This window comes from Lutra lutra, chromosome 11 (genome assembly GCF_902655055.1).
Source record: "Lutra lutra chromosome 11, mLutLut1.2, whole genome shotgun sequence".
NCBI classification, from domain to species: domain Eukaryota; kingdom Metazoa; phylum Chordata; class Mammalia; order Carnivora; family Mustelidae; genus Lutra; species Lutra lutra.
Window position 1 is genome coordinate 79,320,266 of NC_062288.1, and position 25,818 is coordinate 79,346,083.

The 25,818-nt window shown below is 37.4% G+C and overlaps 1 protein-coding gene across 2 annotated transcripts in view; it reads right to left on the bottom strand.

Moving 5' to 3' along the window:
* Window positions 1-25,818, bottom strand: part of FAM3C (FAM3 metabolism regulating signaling molecule C) — a 54,063-nt gene that overhangs the window by 16,536 nt on the left and 11,709 nt on the right. Inside the window, exons 2-7 of one of the 2 annotated variants that reach the window (XM_047694417.1) lie at window positions 24,490-24,541; window positions 20,347-20,451; window positions 11,870-11,899; window positions 10,595-10,718; window positions 1,320-1,378; window positions 120-170 (exon numbers count right to left, since the gene is read on the bottom strand). In XM_047694417.1, the coding sequence (XP_047550373.1) occupies window positions 120-170; window positions 1,320-1,378; window positions 10,595-10,718; window positions 11,870-11,899; window positions 20,347-20,451; window positions 24,490-24,502 (382 nt within the window). In that variant the 5' untranslated portion in view covers window positions 24,503-24,541. Of the gene's footprint in view, window positions 1-119; window positions 171-1,319; window positions 1,379-10,594; window positions 10,719-11,869; window positions 11,900-20,346; window positions 20,452-24,489; window positions 24,544-25,818 lie in introns of both variants that reach the window. The other variant, XM_047694418.1, reaches the window with a different exon arrangement.

Genomic DNA, 25,818 nt, shown 5'->3' on the forward strand with positions numbered 1-25,818 from the left:
AGAAAATGAACTAACACAAACACACCATAAATCTCTCATTAATGGGCTATACTAAATGGAGGAGGCTTAAGAAGTCAGTCAGTGCTAGCAACAGAACAGTTATGTGTTATCATACTTACCTCCTCCCCACATGTCAAAATATTTGGTGTCTAATAATTCTCCTGTTTTTCCTGAAAGAGATGGAACTCATGTCAGATTATGCAACTGAAATACACACTGTATACCACAAGTGATCTTATCCAGTGATAGGTGTGGATTCCTTAGCAGAGAAAGAATTATTTTGAGAAAGACTTAAAATCTGAACTGTATGCACCTGAAATATATTTCTAAGACTAACTTCTGAATAAACTAAAATTCTGGACTTTCTCATGAATCTATATAAGCCAAGTAGCAGCAAACTCAAGTTCACAGCTGAGTGTAGACCACTTAAATTCAGTTAGATAGGTTTCGTCCTTACGTGTTACCGTCTTCCCTTATTTAGGAATTACCAAAAAATATGTAAACCTTTTAAAACAAGATGATTTGATGACATTTTCTACCATTAAAGCCAACATTTAAAATTTTTTCAGATTTCCCTTTTAAAATGTATTTTTTTGCTATCAATTAGACAAATATATGCAGAACCTTCTATATAAGAAAATAAAGAAAGCAAAAATGCAGAAACTTATCTTTTGTCGTGAAAGAAATAAAAAATATTTTCCTAGACTGAGAACTGGGCAAGGTGGCTGTGGTCGCCAATCGCCCTACACAGCCTTACAGGATTATTGTACCAGAAGAAAAAGACAAGCATGCAGTCAGGCCTTATCTCATGGGTTCCTATTTTCAGGTTTGATTTTGTAAGAACAACTTGAGACCTTCAGGAATCAAAGAACTTATTTCCACTAATGAACATAAGTGACAAATGTGGACAATACTGAAAAGTTACAATGAATTCTTATTCTTCATCCCTCTCCCCGCCCCTTCCATCAGTCCAGCCCCCCTTGTCATTTACACACCCTTGTGCCACTCTGTCTTCACGGTGTTAGAATCCAACATCTTCAGAATTCATCAATTTAATGTTAGATGGGTTTTAGCCTGACAGTCCCCTGGGAAACTCTCCACACACCGCACAGCGAGTGGGATGCTTCCACGAAAGCACACTCAGACACCAGGTCCCCATGTATAGTTGGTTTTTTTTAGGAGGATGTGAGGAAGTTGGAAAGAAGGCCTTAGTGTGAAGTGTAGCACTTTCTGACTTGATCCTTTGATAACAGAGGGCATTTTACTTTGGGCCACATGAATATCCACTGATCACATCTGTAAGGTACAATTATTCTTACCATTTACCAGGGCAACATTGATCCCTCTTCCAACATTATTCTTAACACCGCTCATTAAACTGAAGGAGAAAAGTCAAGACAAAATTTAGAATTAGATACTTTACATAAACATGTATCGGAGAAATAAAACCATGCCTGAAGAAAAAAAAAAAAGTTGGGGATATTATATATACACACAATTGTTTAAGAAATGCAATGGAGATTAAAAGATCTCTACTACAGGGGCGCCTGGGTGGCTCAGTGGGTTAAGCCGCTGCCTTCGGCTCAGGTCATGATCCCAGGTCCTGGGTTCGAGCCCCGCATCGGGCTCTCTGCTCAGCAGGGAGCCTGCTTCCTCCTCTCTCTCTGCCTGCCTCTCTGTTTACTTGTGATTTCTCTCTGTCAAATAAATAAATAAAATCTTTAAAAAAAAAAAAAAGATCTCTACTACATCAGAGAAGACAGTCTAATATTAAACAATTTTATTTTATTTATTTTATTTATTTATTTTTTTCATTTATTTGACAGACAGATCACAAGTAGGCAGAGAGGCAGGCAGAGAGAGAGAGGAGGAGGAGACAGGCTCCCTGCGGGACTCGATCCCAGGACCCTGAGATCATGACCTGAGCCGAAGGCAGAGGATTCAACCACTGAGCCACCCAGGCGCCCTATTAAACAATTTTAAAGCAATGTTCTTAAGATTTCACAAATCAATATATTAAAAAGTATCAGGGCCCAAGTACCAGACCATTTTTTGCCACTTGGTGTCAGGTTATGAAATAGGATCTTAGAAAATCCTTAAAACAACGGTGCACATATTTTGCACCATTCTCAAAGGGTGATCAAACAATTGATAATCTCTTATCTATTTTTTGCAATATCCATGTGACATGAAACAGAAGTGAGATGTTTTTATAATCTGAAAGCAAGGAGAGTTTCACCTACTTCACCTAGTTGTGAACATTCTTAGTGATTATCAGTGTAAAATTTTCTCTGTACCCAGAAGAATCTTCTATTCATTTAATTACTGCATCTAACCACAGACACTTGTATTGTTACATCTGAGGTAATTAACACCCAGTTGCAGCTTACAGACCACCATGATTCTATGAAATAGAAGAGTTGAGTGGAACATTTGCTTGTATTGGTTCAGTGTGCTGAATTAGGATTAGTAAACTAAAATTGTAGGTATCTGCAATTCTAAACATTCAAGGTAATAGTAATACTGCCAGTGATGTACTATTCAATGATTAACTACTGGTTTGAGGTTGATGGAGACAGGGAAGGACGCATATATGGGAATACACACACAGACACACCCATGTCCATATATGGGACATCCATACCTACACACATACAGGTAGGTGCCTAAGTTTATTATAAACTTTACTGATATAAAGGATTTTGTAACACACAATTTCACAAATAATAAAAGCTATAATATTTCATTATACATTCCACAGAGCCAACTGATTCTCACAGAGTATGTTGATTTTCATAGAACTTAGATCTGCAGCAAACGTATGGTTTCAAGTGATGGTGAATGCTGTTCTAACAAACGCTGAATGACATTTCATTTAAAGAGTAAGACACCACTTCATATACCTGTTGGCCATTTGTATTCCTCTTTTGAGAAATGTCTATTCAGGCCTTTTACTCATTTTTTAATCAGGTTATTTGGTTTTTTGCTAGTGAGTGGCAGGAGTTCCTCACATATTTTGGATGTTAATCTATCAGATATATGGTTAAAAATTTTTTTTCTCATTCAGCGGGCTGACTTTCCATTCTCTTGATTGTTTCCTTTTCTGTGCAAAAGCTTTCTGGTTTGACGTAATCTCATTTGTCTACTTCTGCTTTTGTTGCCTAGGTTTTTGGTGTCTTACTCAAAAAATTCATTGCCCAGACCAATGTCATAAAGCTTTTTTCCCTAGATTAGTTTTATGGTTTCAGGTCAAGAAACTTACTTTAAATATAATGATACAGTAGATATGATGTGAAAGAGTAGAAAAAGAAAAATCATGTAAACATTAATCAGAAGAACAAAGGATTACTACTCAATAATAAAGGATCCAATTTTTAAAAAATAAGCAAGGTTTGAATAGACATTTCCCCGAAGAGGATACACAAATGCCCAAAACAAGCAAATAAACAGATTTAAAAATCATTAATCATCACTGAAATGCAAAATGAAATCACAACAAGATACCACTCAACACTCACCAGGATGGCTGTAATCAGTAAGTCAGATAATAAGCAGTGTTACGTGGAAAAACTGGAACCCTCTTACACTGCTGTTGGAAGGTAAACTGGGGCAGCCACTTCAGAAAATAATCTGGCAGCTCCTCAGATAGTTAAACATAGAATTACTATATGAACCCAAATCCAGTCCTAAGTATGTATACAAGAAAAATGAAAACATGCCCACACAAAACTTTTATACAAATGTTTATAGAAACATTATTCATAATAGCCAAAAAGTGGAAACAAACCAAATGTCCATCAACTGACGAACGAATACACAAAATGTGATAGATCTAAACATGATGAAGGGTTATTCCGTCATAAAAAGTAATGAAGTACTGATACATGCTACATGGATGAACCTTGAAAACACTGTGCTAAGTGAAGAGGCTGATGACAAAGGAAGCTCTACATATGATATAATACCTTCTATATAGTATGTCCAAAACAGGTAAGTAACTCTACAGAGACAGAAAGTAAAATATGGTTACTTTGGGCTGGTTGGGGGGCAGGGGAGAAGGGAGTAGAACGAGATGGGAATGGGGTAGAAGGGCAAGACAACTAAAGGACATAATTTTTTTTTGAGGTATAAAAATGTTCTAAGACTGACTGTAGAGTTGGTTGCACATATCTGTGGATATACTAAAAACACGACTGTATACTTTACATGACGAATTGTATGGCATGGGAATTATATCTCAATAAAGCTGCTTAAACAAAAGAAAGCAGGAGCGGCTCTATTAACACCAATTAAACAGACCCCAGAGCAAAGAAAATTACCAGACAGAGAGGGAGATTACATAATCATCAAAAGGTCACTTCAGCAAGACAGAGTAAACCTGCATGTGTATATATCAGGCAACTGAGGTACAAACTGGGTGACTCAAAACCAGATAGAATGGACAGGAGAAACAGAAAATTTACAGTCACAGCTGGTTACATCAACAGTGCTCTCTCAACAAGTGATCAACAGAAAATTACCAAAAGTATGGAAGAACTCAACAACAGTATTAAACAACAGGGTCTAATTGACATTTAAAGAACATTCTACCCAACAAGAAAAGAATACATATTCTTTTCAAGTGTCCATGGAGCATATACTAAAGGTAGACCGTATCATGAGTCACAAAATAAACCTCAATATTTTTTTAAAAGATTTTATTTATTTGACAGGCAAAGATCAGTAGGCAGAGAGGCAGGAAGAGAGAGAGAGGTGGAAGCAGGCTCCCTGCTGAGCAGAGAGCCCAATGTGGGGGTCGATCCCAGGACCCTGGGATCATGACCTGAGCCAAAAGCAGAGGCTTTAACCCACTGAACCACCCAGGCGCCCCCTCAATATTTTTTAAAGAAACTGAAATCACACCAAGTGTATTCTTCAACCACAGTGGAATCAGTAACAGAAAGGTAACAGGAAAATTTCCAAACACTTGGAAGCTAAACAACATACTTCTCAATAATCCATGGGTCAAAGAGGAAGTCTGAAGGGAAATCAAAAAATACATCGAAAAGAATGAAAATACAACTTATTAACATTTGTGAGGCATAGCTAAAAGAGTACAGAGAGGAATATATAACACTAAGTATTTAACTAAAAGGAATGCCATATAACTAAAGTAAGCGAAGGAAAGAAATTAAAACAGCAAAAGTCAATGAAACAAAGCTTATTCTTTAGAAAGGTCAATAAAATTAACAATCCTTTAGTAAGACTGACAGAAAAAAAGAGAAGAGACAAATCACCAATATCAAAAGTGAAATGGGATAGCATTATAGACCCTGCAGACATCAAAAGGATTAAGGAATACTATGAAGGATTTACCCATGTAAATTTGACAACTCAGATTAATTAGACCAATTCCTCAAGAAGTACAAACTAACACAATTCATCTATCATGAAACGGATCATTTACATAGTCCTATAACTATTAAAGACATTGAATTCATAGTTTATCAACTCACCTCTCTGGAAAATCTCCAAGCCTGAACAGTTTTACTGGAGACTTCTACCAAAAGCTTTTAAGAAAGAATTAACACTACCTCTACAAAAACTCTTTCAGAAAACAGCATACCTCCAAATTTATTCTATAAAGCCAGTATTACAATACTAGAACTAGAGTAAGACATCATGAGAAAACTACAAACCAATATGCCTCGTTAGTATATAGGCAAAAATCCTCCTTAACAAAACATTAGTAAATAGAATTCAGCATTATATTAAAAAAATCATAAACCATGACCAAGTGAGGTTTAGCCTATGGATACACAGGTGTTTTAACATTTGAATAGTTAATATAACCTACTATATTAATAGATTAAAGACAAATCACACAATCACCTTAATACAGAACATGCATTTTGACAAAATTCAATACCCATTCATGATAAAGAATCCCAGAAAACTAGTAACAGAGAACTTCCTCAACTTGATAAAGAACATCTACAACAATCTACACCTAACATCATACTGGATGGTGAAGAACAATACTTTTTCCCCTAAGATCAGCAAAAAGTCAAGAATGTCCATTCTCACCATTACTGTTCAACACAGCATTGGAAATCCTAGCCAATGCAATAAGGCAAGAGAAGAAAATAAAGGCATACAAATCAGAAAGGAAAAATAAAGTTGTCTTTATTTGCAGATGACATGTTTGTCTGTATGGATAATCCCAAGGAATTTACAAAAACAAAAACAAAACTCCTAGCAGTAATAAATTAACTTAGCAAGGTACAAGACCGACACACAAAAATCAATTGTGTGTCTATATGCTAACAATATATGAATTAAAAATACAATGCCACCTACAATTGCTCAAAAAATGGGGGATACTTAGGTATAAAACTAATAAAGCTTGTATAGGACTTGTAAGCTGAAACCCACAAAAATGGTAATGGAAGATAATGAAGAATATATAAAGAGAAATGCCATATTCATCAACTGAATAGTAAAGATGGTCAATTCTCTCCAAATTAATATACAGATTTCACAGAGTTCCTAAAAAAAAAAATCCCAGGAGGATTTTCTGTGCATAGAGGCAAGGTTATCTAAAATGTAAATGGAAAGGCAAAGAAACTAAAGTACCTAATTTGGTGGGGGTGCGGGGGGAATGGGAGGAATTATTCTACCTGATGTAAAGACTTACTCCATAACTAGTATGATCAAGAGCATGTGGAATTAGTGGACAGATAAATATACAGATCAATGGAATGAATAGAGAACCCAAAGCCAAGTGGAACCAAAAAATGCATCAGTCGAAATTTAGCTAACTTATTTTCTAACAAAGGAGCAAAACCAATTCAATGGAGGGAGGATAGTCACTCCAACAAATGGTGCTTAAGCAGCTAGATATTTATAGGCCAAAACTGAACCTCAACCTACATCTCATTCTTTTTTCAAAATTAGTGTAGAATGGATCATAGATTTAAATGTAAAACATAAAACTGTAAAAATTTTAGAAAATCATGCAGAAGAACCTCTTTGAAACCTATGGCTCCATGAATGATTTTTAGACCTGACACCAATCCATGAACAAACAACAAAGCACATCCATGAAAGAAAAATAAATAAATAAATGGGAACTAATCAAAACTGCAAACTTTGGCATTACTAAAGATCCCAGTGAAAATGACATCTAGGGGCGCCTGGGTGGCTCAGTGGGTTAAGCCGCTGCCTTCGGCTCAGGTCATGATCTCAGGGTCCTGGGATCAAGTCCCGCATCGGGCTCTCTGCTCAGCAGGGAGCCTGCTTCCCTCTCTCTCTCTCTGTCTGCCTCTCTGTCTACTTGTGATCTCTCTCTGTCAAATAAATAAATAAAATCTTAAAAAAAAAAAAAAAGAAAATGACATCTAGACAAGCTATAGGTTGGGAGGAAAGAGCCACAAACCACGTATCTGACAACAGGATTCATATCTAGAATGTATCACAAGAACCCTCAAATTGCAGTAATAAAAAAAAATAGATAAAAACAAACAGAAAAAAGCCAATCTCATACAGTCACATATTTTATGATACTATTTCTATAACATTTCAAAGCATCAAAATGATAGAAATGATCAACAGATGAGTAGTTGCCAGGGGTCAGTGATTCTGGGGGGTGATGATATCAGGGTAGTATAAAAGAGATCTTTGTGGCAATAGGCTAATTCTGCATCTTAATTGCTGTATTGGCTACCTATATCTACACATGTGATAAAATGATACACACTGTACCAATGCCATTTTCCTGGCTTTGATACTTACCTCTAATTAAGATACAATCATGGGGAAACTGGTACAGAATACACAGGACTACTCCATATGATCTTTGCAATTGCCTGTGATTTCTATAATTATTTCAAAATACAGAGTTAAAAAAAAATAACTCTACTTGAAGTTCCATTTAAAAAGAAGCATAAAAATTTGATTTTGAAAAGCTTAGTAGCACTTAACTATTTAACCATATGAATTGCATATCTGCCTTCCAAAATCTCACTTTTCATTCTCTAAAATTTACATGTAATTAAGCATAAACTTTTTTCCATGTGTATTCAAGAGTAGTTCTGAAAGGTAAGCCAACTAAATGTGGAAAGGAAACCACTTAAATGTGCTGCCCAAAAGAGGGGAGTTTCAAAATGCATTTGCTCTGCTCCTGTGAGAAATATATTCCCGAACTCCATCATTAATGTTAAGAAGCAACAGCTATGATTAACCTGTTACATTAATAATTATGTACCCCAGTGTCTTAATAGTTAATAACTACAATTTCCCAGTGTCTTCCCCATCATGGAGTATGCTGCTGCGTCTCTCAAAGCAGAGAAACACAGGCTACAAAGGAGGAGTACGGCACAGGCTTCCCACAAGAGGGCAGCAGCCAATCAAGTTTTAAAACCTGAAAGTCAGGGAAAACCTGTAACTAGCAAATGACAAACTACTGAAGATTTTTAAATATGTAAGTTTATAAATATATAAACCGGTCTTATTAACACAAGTGGAAATGTTTTCTTTTATTTATCTTTCATGAAGGTTCCCCCACCACCATTCCACACCTCCAGACAAAAATCTAAAGAAAATACTATATAATCTATAGACAGATTCCACATCTTTGAACATAGTTTTGTTTCAAAGGCCTAGTCTATGTTTTAACTACCACATCTTAAAATGATTAGTTTAGAGCAGGGTTTAACAAACTACAGCCCCTGGGACAAGTCTAGCCAACTGCCTGTTTTTTTGGTTTTATTATTTATGAGCTTAGAATGGTTTTTGTATTTTTAAATGGTTATATAAGTACTTATACCCTCTCCTTGATTTTACTTCTTGATCCTTACAGTCAAAAATATCCTCAAGGTAAAGCAAATGAACAAATCCATCAAAATAGTTTGCTATATATTCCTATACCAAACATTAAGATTATAATAAAAGGTGAGGTATTATCATAATATCAACTTCATGTAAACTGAAATCAAATGAGTACATGCCTAAAATAAAAGCTGTATAATGGGTTCTCTAAAGCAAAATAAAAAGAAGCTACAATTTCTGTATTTGGTGACACTTGATGTTTATACACAGGATTTTCTATTCCAAACTAATGAGAAGTTTGAAATCCATGTTAATCTCCAAAATATATCTGATGCATCTAATCTGTCCTTAAAACCATAACCACCCCTGAATCTTAATATCATCTTTTGTCTATATTGGGGTATCTCAAACTCAGCCTATGATGACATTATGGACCTAATAACTCATGTAGAAAGGCCGTCCTGCCACACTGGGGGAACACGTCAGAGCATGCCAGCCTTCACAAGTAGTGCCACTGTAGCTACAACCTTTCAAAATGCCTACAGATCTTGATAAATGCCCCCCGGGGAGAAAAATCATCCCCACTCAGAAGCACTGATCTGGACTGGTCATCTCCAAAATGAGTGTGCATGACTCAGGGCATGTGCAGGAAAATATTAAAATTTCTACTTACATGTTTTTAGATCTATTTATATATTGAGTGAATGTGCATGAAAAAAACTCTGTAACCATTGTGGAGAGGGGCAGAGTCAAAGAGCTTTGGAAGCAACTGGCAAAGGCTTTCCAGTTGTTCTCTCTATTCTGCTTCTCAAATCATTTTATACATCAGTCAGATAATAATTTTTTCAACATAAATGAAATCATGACATGCCAGAATCTGAAAATCTTCAAGGACTCAAACACTCAGAAAAAAAGATGCCATCTCCTTACCTGCACGGCCCTTAAGTTCCCACTGGCCTGGCCCTTATTCCTCAACCTCATCTCACCCACCCCCATGGCTCTGCATCACACCCGCTGCTCGGCACAGCCCATCCACCTCACTTTCCAGGGAAGACCAGATTCAAGGCAACCCACTAAAAGGAGGCCTTGTGATTTCAGACACCAACTTCGCATACAAGTGACAGTCAACCCTAAGGCAGGAGACTAAAAACTTAAAAATTTACTTGGTAGAGCATCTCAGTACAGAAAACCATTCCACTTAGTGGCAAACAGCTGTGTGTCGCAACAGGGGGAGGTCAGTACTGGGTTATTTCACACACAGTTAAAACAAAGGGATCGTGAGACAGCGCATTCATTACCTAGCACAGTGCTGTCAAATGGGACTTCCTGTGACGGTGGAAATGCTGGGTGTTCAGCTGGGCAGGCACAAGCCACGGCAGCTACCGAACACCTGAAAGGTGGCTAGAGTGACTGAGGAACTAACTTTTTAAATTTTAATTCACTTAAATGAATTAATTTTTCCCAGATTACTTAAGAATCAGAATTAAAGCGTTGCATGTGTCTATGGCTACCAGATGGGACAGCACAGATCGAGAGGATTCACACATAGGAAATCCCTTGTTTTCACATGAAGCTGGATAAATGCTGCATTCTTATGTCACTCTAATATGAAATTTCAGAATTTTAAGGCTCTTTAAACTTGAGGGAGAAAAAATCGTATCATGAAAACTGAAATCATTTTTCTTTAAAATACGCCCAATACATTTTCAAAAGATCCATTAAACTCAGGTTCAATTTGTTATAATTTAATACCACACCATATACTTCCCAACTGATAAATACTTACACATTGTCTTCCAGACAGATTTTGGGTCCCACCACATTGGCTGCTCCGCTTGCCATTTTAAAAGCAAAATGCTTCTCAGGGCAAGCTTTTGAGATTCCACATTTATATCTGGGAGGTTTTGTAGCTTTAGGGAGAAATTTTTTAAAAAATGTATTAGTAGACTCTAATCAGTTTGTTTCCTATCTTAAACCACAAAGAGTATTATGTAAAAACAAATACATATCTTAAAATACATGACTTTCTTTTCCCCTGAGGGTTTCAAAAAACCACAAAACAAAAAACAGAACTTCCCAGGAAACAAGCTAATAATTGACATAAATGAAACAAGCAATTGATCCTTACGTATAAATGTATTTTCTCTAATTTTTTTATTTTTCAAAAGTTTTAAATTTAATTTAGTAAACAAGGTTACATTAGTTCTGGGGATATAACACAGTGATTCAACAATCCTCTGTTATTATGCTAAGCTCACAAGTGTAGCTACCATCTGTCATCATACAACACTAACAAAATAAAACTGATTATATTCTTTACACTACAGCTTTTATTCCTCTGGCTTGTTAATTTTTAAACTCGGAGTTTATTTCTCCTACTCCTTTTCACCCTTTTTTGCCCATCCCCCAACCATCTCCCTTCTAATTATTTTTAAGTTTATTTTTAAAATTCAGGATGGGGAGGGGCACCTGGGCGGCACAGTCAGTGAAGCAACAGACTTTCGGTTTCAGTTCAGGTCATGATCTCAGGGTCTTGAGGCTGAGCTCTGCATAGGGCTCTGCGCACAGCCCGGAATCTGCTTAAGATTCTTTCTCCCTCTCCCTCTGCTCCTCCTGCTCGTGCTTGTTCTCTTTCTCCCTCTAATATAAATAAGTACATCTTTTAAAACAAATTCAGTATGGGGGAGGTTTTGAATTGCTGCTTGACATTTCTAGTCCATATACTCACAACGCACGGTTAACTCTAGAATGAGTACAAAGCCTAACACATCACTGAATACCTGCTCATGTTCTACTTCTAACAAGGAATTCTTCTTTCACACATTTCCTGTACTTATACACCACCGAAACTAAAAACACAAATAAAACAAAACATTCATTATGAATACTGTTATATACCAAGAATGTTGAGTGGTCCAGTCAAACAGCATCTTTGTAACTTAAAAAGTTTTAACTCAATTTTGCTCAAGCTGAAATCTCTCCATTGTTTGAATACAAGTCCTCATATGCCTAAGATAAAACAGAATAAACCATGTGCAAAATATTTAAATGAAATACTTACAACGCGCAGCTGTGTCCAATGCTGACCTTGCTAGGAAAAAAAGAAAAGGTTTTCTTTGTTAGAAGGAATAAAGCTACTGTCAAGTGTTCACTTTTTAAACATATTTGGAACTAACAGACTCATAAAAATGAAGGTGCCTGAATTCTTGCTCGGTATACAATTAAAAAAAAACCCAGAATATATCCCTCTAGAGAAAAAATTTGAAAGTAACTACAAAACTCATTACAAACAATTATTCAGAGGAATTATGGATGGTAGTATTTTATTACTGATAGAACATTTTATTCTTTCTTTACATTTTATTTTTATTTCTAGTTATAATTTTAATCCCAATCAGAAAGATACCTTACAAACTTAATTTCTTTTTAAATTTCTTTTTCAATTTTTTCCAGTTTTCTTGAGACATAATCAACATAGAACACTGTGTAAGTTTAGGCATACCATATGCTGACCTGATACATCTATGAACTGCAAAATGATAACCAGTATAGTATTAGCTACCACCTCCTTCCCTTCACACAGTTACCATTTCTTTCATATAAGATCTACTCTCTAATCAACATTCACATATATGATACGTAATATCGGCTATAATCACCATGTTACATTAGAGATCCCAAACTTGTTAATCTTATAACTGGGAGTTTAGACCCTCTGAGCGAAGTCTCCCCCTTACCTCCCTCCCAACCCCTGCTAACCACCATTTTACTGTTTCTCTGAGTTTGTCCTTTTTAGATTTCACATGTAACTGATATCACACACTATTTCAAACTTCCCTTTAAATGACCTTAAATATACACTCAGTAACTAGTATGGTGTTGTGTACACATGCACATAAAGTCCTGGAGAATATACATGAACTTATCTCAGTGGTTAGGCTATGAGATTCGGGGGATAGGGAACACAAGAGGGATGGTGGTGGTGAGTTTAATTTATCTAGAATAGAAATGTATTAGGTATAATAAACAAAATAAGGTCAACTACTAAGACTTTTATAATTTATCAGTTCAAGGAAGCCAGAACCCTATGATTAAATCTTAACTTCAATGCAGTAGATCTCAACATGGCCATCTACACTTAGAGCTTTTTAAAAGCACTAACATCTGATCCCAGCCTAGGGGATAACAGTTCAGATCATCAATAGTACTGTGGGCAGCCGCTTCCTGATTTGGCTAATGAGTATGTGGTGTCACAAATATTTGTCAGCTGTTTGACTATAAATAGCCCCTGGGTTTTTAGTTCTGTACTATTTTAGATAATTGAGAACTTCCTATAAGTCCAGAACTCAAATTGGAGAACAGAAAGTTAAAGCTGAAAAATAATATGTAAATGTTTAAAAAGGGTTGAAAATGACCAAGTAAATGAAGGCTCGTTAACTCTATAAAACACTCAGAATATTATGCACCACTGAAATCATAAAGGCAATGGAGTAACATGGAGAAAGTCTAATGTATGAAATAAAGCAAAAAAACAAAAGCCTTATCTAGAAGTACAAAAAGTATTCATGGATAAGGACAAAGACTTGAAGAAAAAAAAATTACTTAGTAAATTAGAGTGCTGGGACTACTAGGCTCATTCTTTTAATTTCCTTAATTATGTCATAAAAGTAAAGGAAACATCAATTCTAGAGATCACCTGGTCCAATGCTCTCACTTTTGTAAACAAAAAAATAAAAGCCCAAAGAGCAATTAGCAGCATAAACACTAGATATTCTCAACTTCACTTTGCCCTGAACAAACACATATCATCAGATGCAGGTGTTAAGGTATTTACTGAAAAACACTGTTCAAATCAGAAATTCTGGTATGCTTAACTTATGGTAACAAGATACAAGAAAGACAGTGGGATTAGGACAGAGGTAATATAACAGAGCTCATTCATATATGCTGGGTATTACCAAGTATTTTTGCCTGTATTACTGATTCAATCATCATCCCTGTTTCAAAGAGAAAGAAACTGGGAACTGAGGTTTACTGATTCGATTTGTTTCAAGTCATAATTAATAACTGGCAGAGATCATTTTCTTTTTTTTTTTTTTTAAAGATTTTATTTATTTATTTGACAGACAGAGATCACAAGTAGGCAGAGAGGCAGGCAGAGAGAGAGGAAGGGAAGCAGGCTCCCTGCCTGTCAGAAAGCCCCGTGTGGGGCTCTATCCCAGGATGCTGGGATCATGACCTGAGCCGAAGGCAGAGGCTTTCACCCACTCAGCCACCCAGCCACCCCCAGAAATAATTTTCAAAGTCCTATTTCACTCTAGCACCCAAACTCATGCTGCATTACAAAATGGGAAATGTCCGAGGTCCTCTGATCACATGCATAAAAACTGCTAGTCCTGCTCAGAGCAGGAAGCCAGAACAGGGAGCTTTCAGAACAACCCTTCTGACTGCAGATGATTCAAGACTCCCAGGGCAAAGGGTCCACGAGGGCAAGGATGCTGCTAAAGCATGCAGCAGCTAGAACAAAGGTTAATGACTGTGGGTTTGAAACAAGTAGACCAGTTCAGAACAACTAAGGAAGCAACACTGATGGGACTTGTGAACAGACCAGATGGAGGGATGATGGAAAGGGAGAAATCAAGTTTACCTCTTGGACATTTGGCTTTAGAAGTCTTCATTTATTCATTCACATGAACCAATGAATAAAAACACCATGTCTGCACTCAGATGCTCATAGCTTAGTGAGGAGATAGGGGTAGGGAATGGGTCAGTGTTGGACCTGTCAATTTTAGATACTTGGAGAAGATCCAAGTGGGAAAGTCTCAAACCCAGCTCTAAATGAGATCTGGGATGAAGATACAAACAGAAAAGTTGACAAAGGATAAGGCCACCCAGAGAAGTCACTGAATTTAAAGTCAGGGGGCTGACGACAGAATTTAGAGACATCAATAATCAACTAATGCCCAGAGAAGAGTGTGGCTGAGTAAAGGGAGGTAGAAGAAAAGTCAGGGATGAGCCTATAACATGGTCAAACTAGTTTGCTTGTAAAATTTGAGATTAAAAAAAAAGAAGAGAGGGATAAATGCTATTCAATTCAAAAAATGTTACTGGGATAGGATTTAGGGAAAACCAGTTTCTTAATCATCAGGCTTTTAAATACATAACTTCACCTCCATTTACTTTGTGTAAGAGTAAAGAGAAAAGATGCTAAAGGTTTAAAAAAAAACCCAAACAAGGGGCACCTGGGTGGCTCAGTGGGTTAAGCCGCTGCCTTCGGCTCAGGTCATGATCCCAGGTCCTGGGTTCGAGCCCCACATCGGGCTTTCTGCTCAGCAGGGAGCCTGCTTCCTCCTCTCTCTCTGCCTGCCTCTCTGCCTACTTGTGATTTCTCTCTGTCAAATAAATAAATAAAATCTTTAAAAAAAAAAAAACAAAAAAAAAAAAACCAAACAAACAGGGGAACCTGGGTGGCTCAGTCAGTTAGGCACCCAAATCTTGATTTCAGCTCAGGGCATCCACGATCTCCTGAGATCAAGCCCCACTGGGCTCCATACTCAGCTTGAGTCCTCCTGAGATTCTCTCTCTTTCTCCCTCTGTACCTCTGCCACTCGACTGCACATGCGCTCGCTCGCTCTCTCTCTCTCTCTCAATAAATAAATAAATAAATAAATAAATAAATAAAATCAAATCTTTAAATAACAAACAACTCTTGGAAAGACTTTTCTTTCCAGACCGGATGAAAACTAATTTTTATCTTTTATCAAAACCAAAAGCCCTCTACTAAGCCTGAAATTCTGAGAATTTTAATACCTGAGAGCCAAGCAGGTAAATTTTCACAAATAAAACAGGATGTTCTCCACATTAGAGTACAGGCACAGCATGTCAGCAAAAATCCCTCCTTCCCTACAACTTGTATTCCTGCGACTACCTTGACAGCTTTAATTCTTGATTTCTTTCAATATATACAACTTTTCACTTTAAGGAACAATAATAAACATTTTTTTAATTTGCTTTGCATTTTTTTAAGTTTAAAAATTTTATATTTTAAGAAAATAAACAGCCAGGTACCACTTTATTTTTAATGTAGAAAATTTATCATAAATAATTCAAGATTAAATTGCATCAAGATAAACTGAACTTTTACATGGTTTAGATATAAAATATCTTTGGAAAGCTAAAGAAGCTCACTGCTGAATCTTTTACGTTAACTGAATTTAATTTTCAAATTACCGGTTGTTTTTACGGCTTATATGATCACTGAACAATTCTTAAAAAATAATTTAAAATGACTGAAAAACAAAGGTCTCCAATATCTGTGAAATAAGTAACATATCAAGTAGAATCCGAACACTTACTTTCTTCAAGAAAAAGGTTAATGGCTTAATCATTATTATCTACTCTTAATCGGATAAGCTGAGAAAATGAATTCACTTAGAATTTTCTTTTCAGATTTGGGTTTCATCAATGAATGCTGTTCAACAAGTCAAGCTACAGAAATCAGGACGATTTCATACTTTAGTTTTTAATAATGTCAAGTAATTGATGTTTATACCACTTCAATGGTTTAAATCTGAAAGGGTAAAGATAAATCAACTCAATAGAACTTCAATAGAACAGTAAGTACTCTAGTTATATATTACAAAAATAATTTGGAATATGTATAATACATTCACTAGTTGTTAAGTATCTATGCTGAAAATTAACACTGTTAAAATGCAATCATTACTAAAACTCACATGTTGTTTCCACATTGATATCCTGGTTGTGATATTATAGATCGTTTGTTTGCTAGATGTCACCAATATGAGAAACTATGTAAGATCCTAGGCAGGATCTCTACGTATTACTTCTCATGAATGCATGTGCATCTACCCACAAGTATCTCAAAAAGTTGTGTGAAAAACTTGTTTTTAAAAAAATCACAATGTATTTTAGTAATCTCAACTAATTGTGAGCAACACTTTTCATTCTTCCATTCTAGAATTAAGTTCATTTTTTCTGGAACAGCACTATACAATCAACCTGAATCTAAATTTATAAAACTATCAAATAAGCTATTATATCCACACAGGGGGAAAAAAAAAAGGAAAAATTCACCACTAAAAGAACTATTATAGTTCACCTCATGGGACCCACCAGTATACTGATTATAGAAACAATTCTAATGTTGAGTTAAACTTATCAATCATCCTTTGGTAAACTGAGTTCGATGCCAAGCAAATGGCAAAGACAACCCTATCTCCATCTTTGCTCAATTAATTCTATGATGAGAATTAAAATATAACAAATTAAATTTTCAACAACTCAATAAATTGGAATCCAGTAAGGTTTTGTGGATACAGTGTATGACTTCAGCTATGATACCAAAATAAGCCATCTGCCCTAAGAAAGTGTAAATACACTACCTAAAACACACCATAAAACCTTACAGATTCCCAAAATTAGGAAAAATCAAAATGAAAATTAAGAGACAACTATCCTAGTTAAAGTAGCTCAGCCTCTGTTCATAGCAGACTACCAGTGGCTTTTCAACTATTATAGTTTTAAATGAATCCCACTTTGGAAATACTGTTCCTCCCCACGTAAAAATCCTAATCCTCAAATTAAAATCCTCAAAAAAAACTATATTCATTCTCCATTCAATCAGTGTGTACCATCTACGTGCACGGCCCAGCACGAGAGCCGGGTGAAGAACCAAGGTGTTACTGCCCTTAAGAGTCATTCTCTAATAAGGGTAAACAGATACATGGAAAATAAATGACATTATTCTACGTAAGGCAGAATAAAATCAGTGCCGAATTGAGACATAAATACTATGCATTAGGAACCAACAGTTCAAAAAAAGAAGTTACACATTCTAATAGGAAAAGAGGGAGATTCAAATCTAATTTATCTCAGAAGGGGCATTTATGCAGTTCTGAGAAACAAGAAGGATTAACGGAGGAAGGGGGGCTGAGAAAGACGGGCAGCGTGAGGAATGGGCCGGAGCAAGGCCGGGTGTGTGTCTCCGGATGCTGGGCTGACCGGTGGCGCAGGGAGTGAGAGGCACGGGGTGAGGAGGGGAGGGGCAGAGAACAGGTGAGAAGGGCTGAGGCAGGTTGAGGGTGCCGCATCCTAAGCAGAGACTCTGATTTTACTCTCCAGTCGTCGGAAGTACTAAAGGTTCATGACTAGTAAGAGAACTGCTCTGGCAGCGATGAAACAGGCAGATACCATGGACGAGACACAGACATGGAAGGTCCCTGTGATGTTTCACAGACGGTCCGGACTGGAGATGAAGAGCCAAACTGGGGCAAGCGCTGGCTGGGGCTTTGCCCGAGACTCTTCTCTGAAAACAGTGGGCCTTTTCTCAAAGTAGTTTTTTTAATTCGCACCAACGGTCCCATTGTCTCCCTTCTTTTTTTTATTTTAATTTTTTTATTAACATATAATGTATTATTTGCCCCAGGGGCACAGGTCTGTGAATCATCAGGCTTACTACACACTTCCCAGCACTCACCATAGCACATACCTTCCCCAATGTCCATAACCCAACCACCCTCTCCCTACCCCCCCCCAGCTCCCAGTAACCCTCAGTTTGTTTTGCGAGAGGAAGAGTCTCTTACGGTTTGTCTCCCTCCCGATCCCATCTTGTTTCATTTTTTCCTTCTCTACTCCCCAAACCTCCCACTTTGCCTCTAAAATTCCTCACTGCCTCCCTTCTTTCAAGGACCCTCTGTTTCTTGTTTGTTTAGTCTCATCCATGGACATGTAATTCCCTGAATCTTTGCCCAAAGTCTATAGACAAGTGAGTCTCTACATTACTTCAACTTGCTTCTGCCTCAAACTACCACTCCATAATCTTCTCCCCTTACCATCAATCTTTCTTAGGTGACCTGGCCATACACATTGTTTCACCAGTGACCCTGAACAAGTCCTCAATGCCTTCAGGGTTTTTATGCCCCATTATTCAACTGAACCAGCTGTGCCCTCAAAGGACACCAGACTGGCCTCTTCAGAGCAACAGAAGTAGGCAGAAGTCAAATGTCACTGTACTTTGTAATGACTGCTCGATGCTGGATCCTAGAGATAGAGAGATAGATTTTTTTTTTTAGGCGGCAGACAGAGGGAGAGGAAGAGAGAGAATCTTAAGCAGGTACCATGCCCAGTGTGGAGCCTGACAGGGGGCTGGATCTCACGACCCTGAGATCATGACCTGAGCCAAAATCAAGAGTCAGACGCTTAACCAACTGAGCCACCCAGGCACGCTCCCCCCTCCCCGGATACATTTTTAAATGGGTGTTGAAAAACAGATGGTTCAGGAGGAAAATAGCCAGTACACTGAGAGAAATGGTTCAAAATGGGGAATTCCATAATTGGAGATGAAAACTTACAAAAAAAGATGGACTGAAGGAGGATGACTGCGGTTTAACTATTTGAGAGCTCGTCAGTATGGAAGAGCACTCCAGGAGACAGAAGGTCAGTGCACTGATACTACTGGGGAGTATAAAAGACAGAATTCAGTGCAATATAAAAGTACTTTTAAGTAGTTATTTCAAGAAAAGTCACCTGAAAATGTTTATACAGAAACTGATGATTACAGAACAGAATTGTCTAAAGCCATGATACTCAGTATGTTATGTGTGAGTAGAAACCTCAGCATCACCTGGGAGCTTGTTAGAAATACAGACTCTCAGGCCCCATCCCAGACACTGAATCCAAGTCTGCATACCAAAACCCCAGGGAGATTCCTTTGATATTAAAGCTAGAGGACTACCGGTTCATGGGAGTCTTGAAACTAGATGTGAGAAGAAGTGAACGAGGTTTTGGGATCCTTTCCAAATACTAATTTATGGAAAGCAAAACTCACTATTCCAGAGATCTCAAAGTTGTTCCAACAGATTTCTGACTCATGGGTCAAAATACTGTTTCTAGGTTTCATATTCTCACTTTTCATGCATAATTTTTTAATACCTTAAACAATGCTTCAACCAAAGCTTATTCAAATATTTCAAAAGTTAATTTTTCTAACTTAAGAATTTTATTTTAAAACTGAGTTAAAGTAGCTTACAATGGTTGTTTATAATATAGCATTAAATAAGTTGGTAAAGAGAGAAAAATGATGCAGGAGGAAATAAAGGTAGGAAAGCAAGATGGATTTCTATGGCTGGTATTTAAAATGCATTATCATGATTCCACTTGCGAGCTGACAGCTAGATTTGGTTCCAAGTTTTCTAGCACCCGACTTGAATAGTGCGTGTTATCGTCCAGGATATTCATTTAGAATGCCATGATTAATGTCCTAGACATGAATGAAATAGACCCCATTAAATCTACTCAGAATGTTGAATATAAGATTCATGCTTTATACCAAATTAATTTTAAGACTTTCTATTGTATATTCTAGAATATTCTAATGGGTCACACTTATTGATATAATTACATTTTCTTTTCTAGACAGACTAAACAGCAGAGTGACTCAAAGCTGATAACTGGTAAACATGTATAGACAACCAATCAAAAGTAAGACTTAAGAAAGGCGGAAAAAATGGAACTTACCAAATAGATTTCCTAAACTTGCATCCATTTTTATTTCAAATACTTGAGAAATAACATAAAATGTCAGTAAAAATACTGCCACAGCTACCACCAACTTCGCAGCACCTAGAAAAGGGCAGAAATAATTCAGCATGAGCTTATGAGACCACACAACTTTTATGAATGCATTTTCATAAAAAATTTAAGTTTATAAAAAAATTTCTTAAAACTAATAAATTTTATCTATTGGATCTTAGTTTTACTGGAGTTACAACACAAACTGCACCAACCATCCATCAGGGTCAGGGATTTTCCTGATCAAAGAATTATCAGATTGGCTAGCAGCCCAAACACAGGACTGCTTGACTCATCTGCCTAGTTTTCTCATGAAAAAAACAAAACCACACCACCACCAACAACAACAAACCAAACCTGCTATCAAGGGCTGGCTGACTACACCAAAGTACCATGGCAAATGGAACACCATCACCAACTACGGTCTTAATCCTTTCCAAATTTAAAGGGCAATGCTCTACAGGGGTAACGCAAAAACACTGGACATTGTGGAGCTGCCACGGCAACAGCCATGATGCTAAGGAAGGAACTCTCAAGTGGAATGAAACAGGTTTACTGTCCTATCACCAAAACACCTATCTCTTAGAGCCGACAAGTGCTCCCAGGATGGCGCACGAGAGTACCCATCCTTCTACTTAGCCTCCCCGAATCCCAGAGGACTTCATCTGGCACCTGTCACCTACGCTTCATAGTGCAATTTCATGATATGCTCCATCAAGACACACCTGTAGACTTTCAGACCTTCCTATCTTTAACCATTTCTGAGCGCCCTACAGAGTTAGCACTGCCCACTGCTAGCTAACTGACTGCTTAACAGGAACCGATGACTAGTCTTTTGCTCCCACAGCTAGGCAAATCTAGGAAAGAAAAAAAAAAGAAAGTGTAAGACAGGAAAGGAAATGGAAAATGGCAGGGAAGAAACATCCTCCTCTTTCCCCTAGAATCGCAGAGCATCTCATTAGTTATTCAGGAACAATACTAATATTTGCCTGTACCATCTCCATTGCCCTCTCTTACCAAAAGTTTACTTTATATTGATCTAGAATAGGCAGGTGGGATCAACAGGCATCTCCCCACCCTTAAGGACACAAAAGACCAGAGATCAGGCAACTGCACATGATAACAAATAACTCAGTAGCAGCAGAAGGCCCAGAATCCAGGGATCCTGACAGGGCCCGGTGCTTGGTACAGTACTCCGTTCTGACACCAAATTACCACATTCCCCTAAAACACTGCCAAAATTCAACTCAGTAGGTAAGGAAGAGTAAAGAAGGACTGTATGTTCGTTCTAATTTCCTAACCCAAAACAACTAAGACTATATCCTTCAAGGAGCAGGAAGAGAATGGACTGCAGATGCTTGCCAAGGGCCAGTGACCACTGAGAAGTGCTGGCTTCACAGAGCTCCTTGTTTCTATTTAGAAACGCTCCAAAAACACAGAAATGAGACGGTGGGGAAGAAGCTCACTACTAACTGAATCAACCCCTGCACCTCCTGCTTCTGACCTTCTCCCCTCCAAAAATCACTTATTTTCAAAAGCAACTACAAGTTGCTTACATGTTTAGTGCAGAAAAGAGCAGAATACCAACAGGCTTTGAGCTCTTACCCCCAAGGATCTAGCAGAGTGCCTGGACATAGTCGCACTCTCACCAAGTGTTTGCTAAACAGATGAATGGTGAGAGGTGACACATTCCTTCGTGATCACTTAAGACCAAAGTCTTGAAGACTGTGTATCACATGACAGTCTTCACCACTCATTTCCTAGCAATCACGAGCATGTGCAACCAAAGATAACTTTTCCCTGTCCCTTACAGCAAATACATGAAACCGTTACTGTTTAAGATTAAAATATTAAAATGAATAAAATATCAAGGTTATAATACATCAAAGTTCTAGACTAAATTCAATACCAAGTGAGACCTGAGCCTACACTAGACAAGCTATATACACCACAGACATCAGATACATGCACACGTACATATATACATCCGCGTATACAACACACACATACACACACACACACACACACCATTTATTGAGTGCCTTCCATAGAGCTAAATGCTATATAAGCACAATCTCAGTTACACAGCTTTTCAAGGTATCATTTTTATTTTACAGAAAAGAAATCAAGGCTGAAAATTTTTAGGTCACTTGCCTAAGGTCACATACCTAGTTACTAGCGGAAGGGAGTCTTCAACCAAGACCTAGTCACTGACAACAGACTATCAGAGGAACTAGGAGGATATAAAAGCTCTAAGGCAGGGAGAAGTTCGAGATGGAGAAATGTGCTGGTAACAGAATAAACAGTCCCAGAGAGAAGCAGGCAAGTGAAGACTAGCACAGACTAGCACCTCCATACTGGTAGAGTTCTAGAACTTCCCTTACATAGAGGTCTCCTCCAGAGCTAGTTACCATCCAACTCTGGACATAAAGGGGCCTGACCATACCACACCACAGTCCCCCCATTCTTAACTTTCTGTAAGATTCTCTCTTCCTTCTAGCCATGGACTGCACTAATCTGAGTGTATCCCTATTTTTCACAAACCAAAAAGCATCCTCTTTAGACACTGTTGCCTTACTGTAAAAAGAAAGGCTATAGTAATATTTCAAAGCAACCAGATTTTCTTAAATTAGAAGAGATCACACTAAAGGCAATAAATTAACAGCTAATTTTCTCTCTCTGCTCATCAAAACCAATCCCTTCAAGACCTATACTAGGAACAGTGCCAAACATAAAATAAGTACTCAGTGAATAATTATTTATCAATTAACCTTGGAATTAATTGCCAGAATTGGAGAAATGAACCAAATGAAAATTTAACTTCAACAAGAATGAATGTAGAATTACATGAGGAAGAGAAAACTTGCTTTGATTATTTCAATCACCATGTTTAATTAATGTACTTTTTAAAAATAATGTGGAGACATGTGATCATCAATAGTCAGTCTTGACGTATTCGAAGATCATTAAAAAAAAAAAAAAAAGACACTGTAATACATTTTTTAAACCAAAAACGAGCTTTTAGTTTCTGGGAATATTTTCCTTCAACAATTGAAGAGCTACTCAAAAAGGGATAGTTTTGTAAGTTCATGACCAAAGGGTCCAGATTTCTAAATTTCCACAAGGCCATCTATGAACCCGGGTATCTCTGCTTAATGAGCATGATGTTGGATCACCTGCACCTGATTCTACAAAAGGACACACAGCCTCATTTGTTCACTCACCCCGACTTTAGAGACTTCTAAGAGATGCTCGCCCCATAGGAAAATAACTTGGCTTGCTGGTGAGAAGATGATAATTACAAGAAAGACTATCTTGCTTTTGAGAAATTACAAGTTACCTTCTATGTTGGCAAAACATGTAGTAGAAATTTCTAGGTAAAGTGTGCCTTTCCTCTAGGGTCTTGGCTGTGCTGAAGGACAGGCAGGGCCGGGAGAACACACACTTTTTCATGATCAAGGCAGGAAGAGGTCATCAGCCTCTCCCGTTATTTATGCATCTTTTTATAATGTTTAAAGATAGTTACCTTAATACTATGAACATCAAGCTGTGTTTTGCGATGTCCTCAATATGCTGCCTAAGGAACAGATGTTCTTACACATAACCTCCCTTATGCAGACTGAACTCGAACCAGCAAATGTTCCCTTAAGCAAACATACATTTTACTGAATTGTTCACGTACACTAGTTTCTATTTAAGTAAATATATAGAAAAGATGTAGGCTTTTAAACTTCATGACTTCTTTCTCTCAAAAAGCTAGAATTTAGCAAAACCAAAAATCAGTCTCACTAGGTTGTCAAAATTATTATTTATACGGGCATTTTATTCTATTAGGCAAATAAACTTAATGTGCAAGAACACAAACATTAAAGCCATAACTTAAAAAAATTTTGTATACTTTTCACAGAAGTTTGTCCAATTTGTGATGTATTGACTACATAAAAAAGGAGGTGAAGTAGTGATTTAGTCTGTTATATATATAAGCTTTGTTCTTAATTTAGAAAAAGATTATTTACTCTCTCCATTAGCCATTTAAATAAACAAGTTATGCAAAAAATAAAACTTTTTCTACTGAATTAAATATCTTACCTGCTACCCTCATGTTTCGTTTTTCAGTCTATGGCACTTTTCATTAAACAACCTAAAATCAAAAGAAAAGGCAAACATCATTAGGTCTAGAATGAGCATTCCTGCCTAAGATTGAGTTGGATTTGAAGTATATATAATAAACTAATTAGACAAATGTCATGACATTTCTAAGTTTTCTACCAGTATGGACACGGGGCCTGGCTCCTTCCACTGGGACACAAAGCTCCTGAGAGCGGGGTCCGTGTTTTATACCGTTGTGTCTCTAGCTCCCTAACTTCGGCGAAGAGCTGCGAGAAGTCCTGCCATCAAGCATGTGAATGGAAGATAATGCCCCTTATTACTCTCAGTGATTTTGCACTTATAAGGAACTTTTGATACTGAGTCCCAGACTTCCAGTTTGCAGGTGAGGTCCAAAGAGGTGATGCTGCTCGTCCAGGCGTGGAACACGTTACTGGAAGAAATGGGGCTGGGACACAGGTCTGCTGGCTCCCCTTCTCGGGCTCGCCCCAGTCTACAATGCTACTTCATTTTTCGTACAACAGAATTCAGGGGAACTATGACAAGGACTTTACAGCAAAGGTTTATTTTAATACCAGGATCCTTTTCCTCTTCATGGTTTCAATTTAAGTTTGTAAAAGAATATATTCAAAAGTACAGGGTTACAGTTTTAAATATTCTGGTAATTACCATTATTGACAGTGTATGCTACACATCAAATAAACTATTCTCTAATATTATTCTATGAACAACAAGAAATAGATGCTGGAAAAAAAAAAGATCTTTGTATATGTGTGTTTCCCTCCTAGGAAGTAACTCCAGATAGGTGAAATTTTAAAAAGAAAACGAAAAAGCAAGTGAATGAGTTTGACAGGAAATTCATGCTCAGGTTTAACTAGACAGCGGTCTCTCTCAGTCTAATCCACCTACCGGTACAGGAGAGGAATTCAAAACGATGAATGAATCTGATACCTTTGTTTTAGACTGATTGTATTTGATACTGATTGTTCCAATGTTGATGCCTGATCTAGTAATTCACACAATGTTTTAAATAAGAATAGCAGCGCATCCCTGAAGGGCACAGAAAGGGAGTGAGACACCCAGTTTGTTCATTCACCGGTAAGAGACAGGCCAGAGTGGAGGTGGTGAGCACCCAGGGGCCAGTGCTCTTAGGAGAGCTCCCTTCTTCTGCCCAATTTGCCCTCAAGAAAATACCAACATTTAAACTAACAGTGAACGAATGCAGCATTATTGATTTCTTTTCCTCTGTTAGTTATCTGAACAGAATACGAAAAGCCAGTATTATTGACCTATTTATTCTAACTACTTATC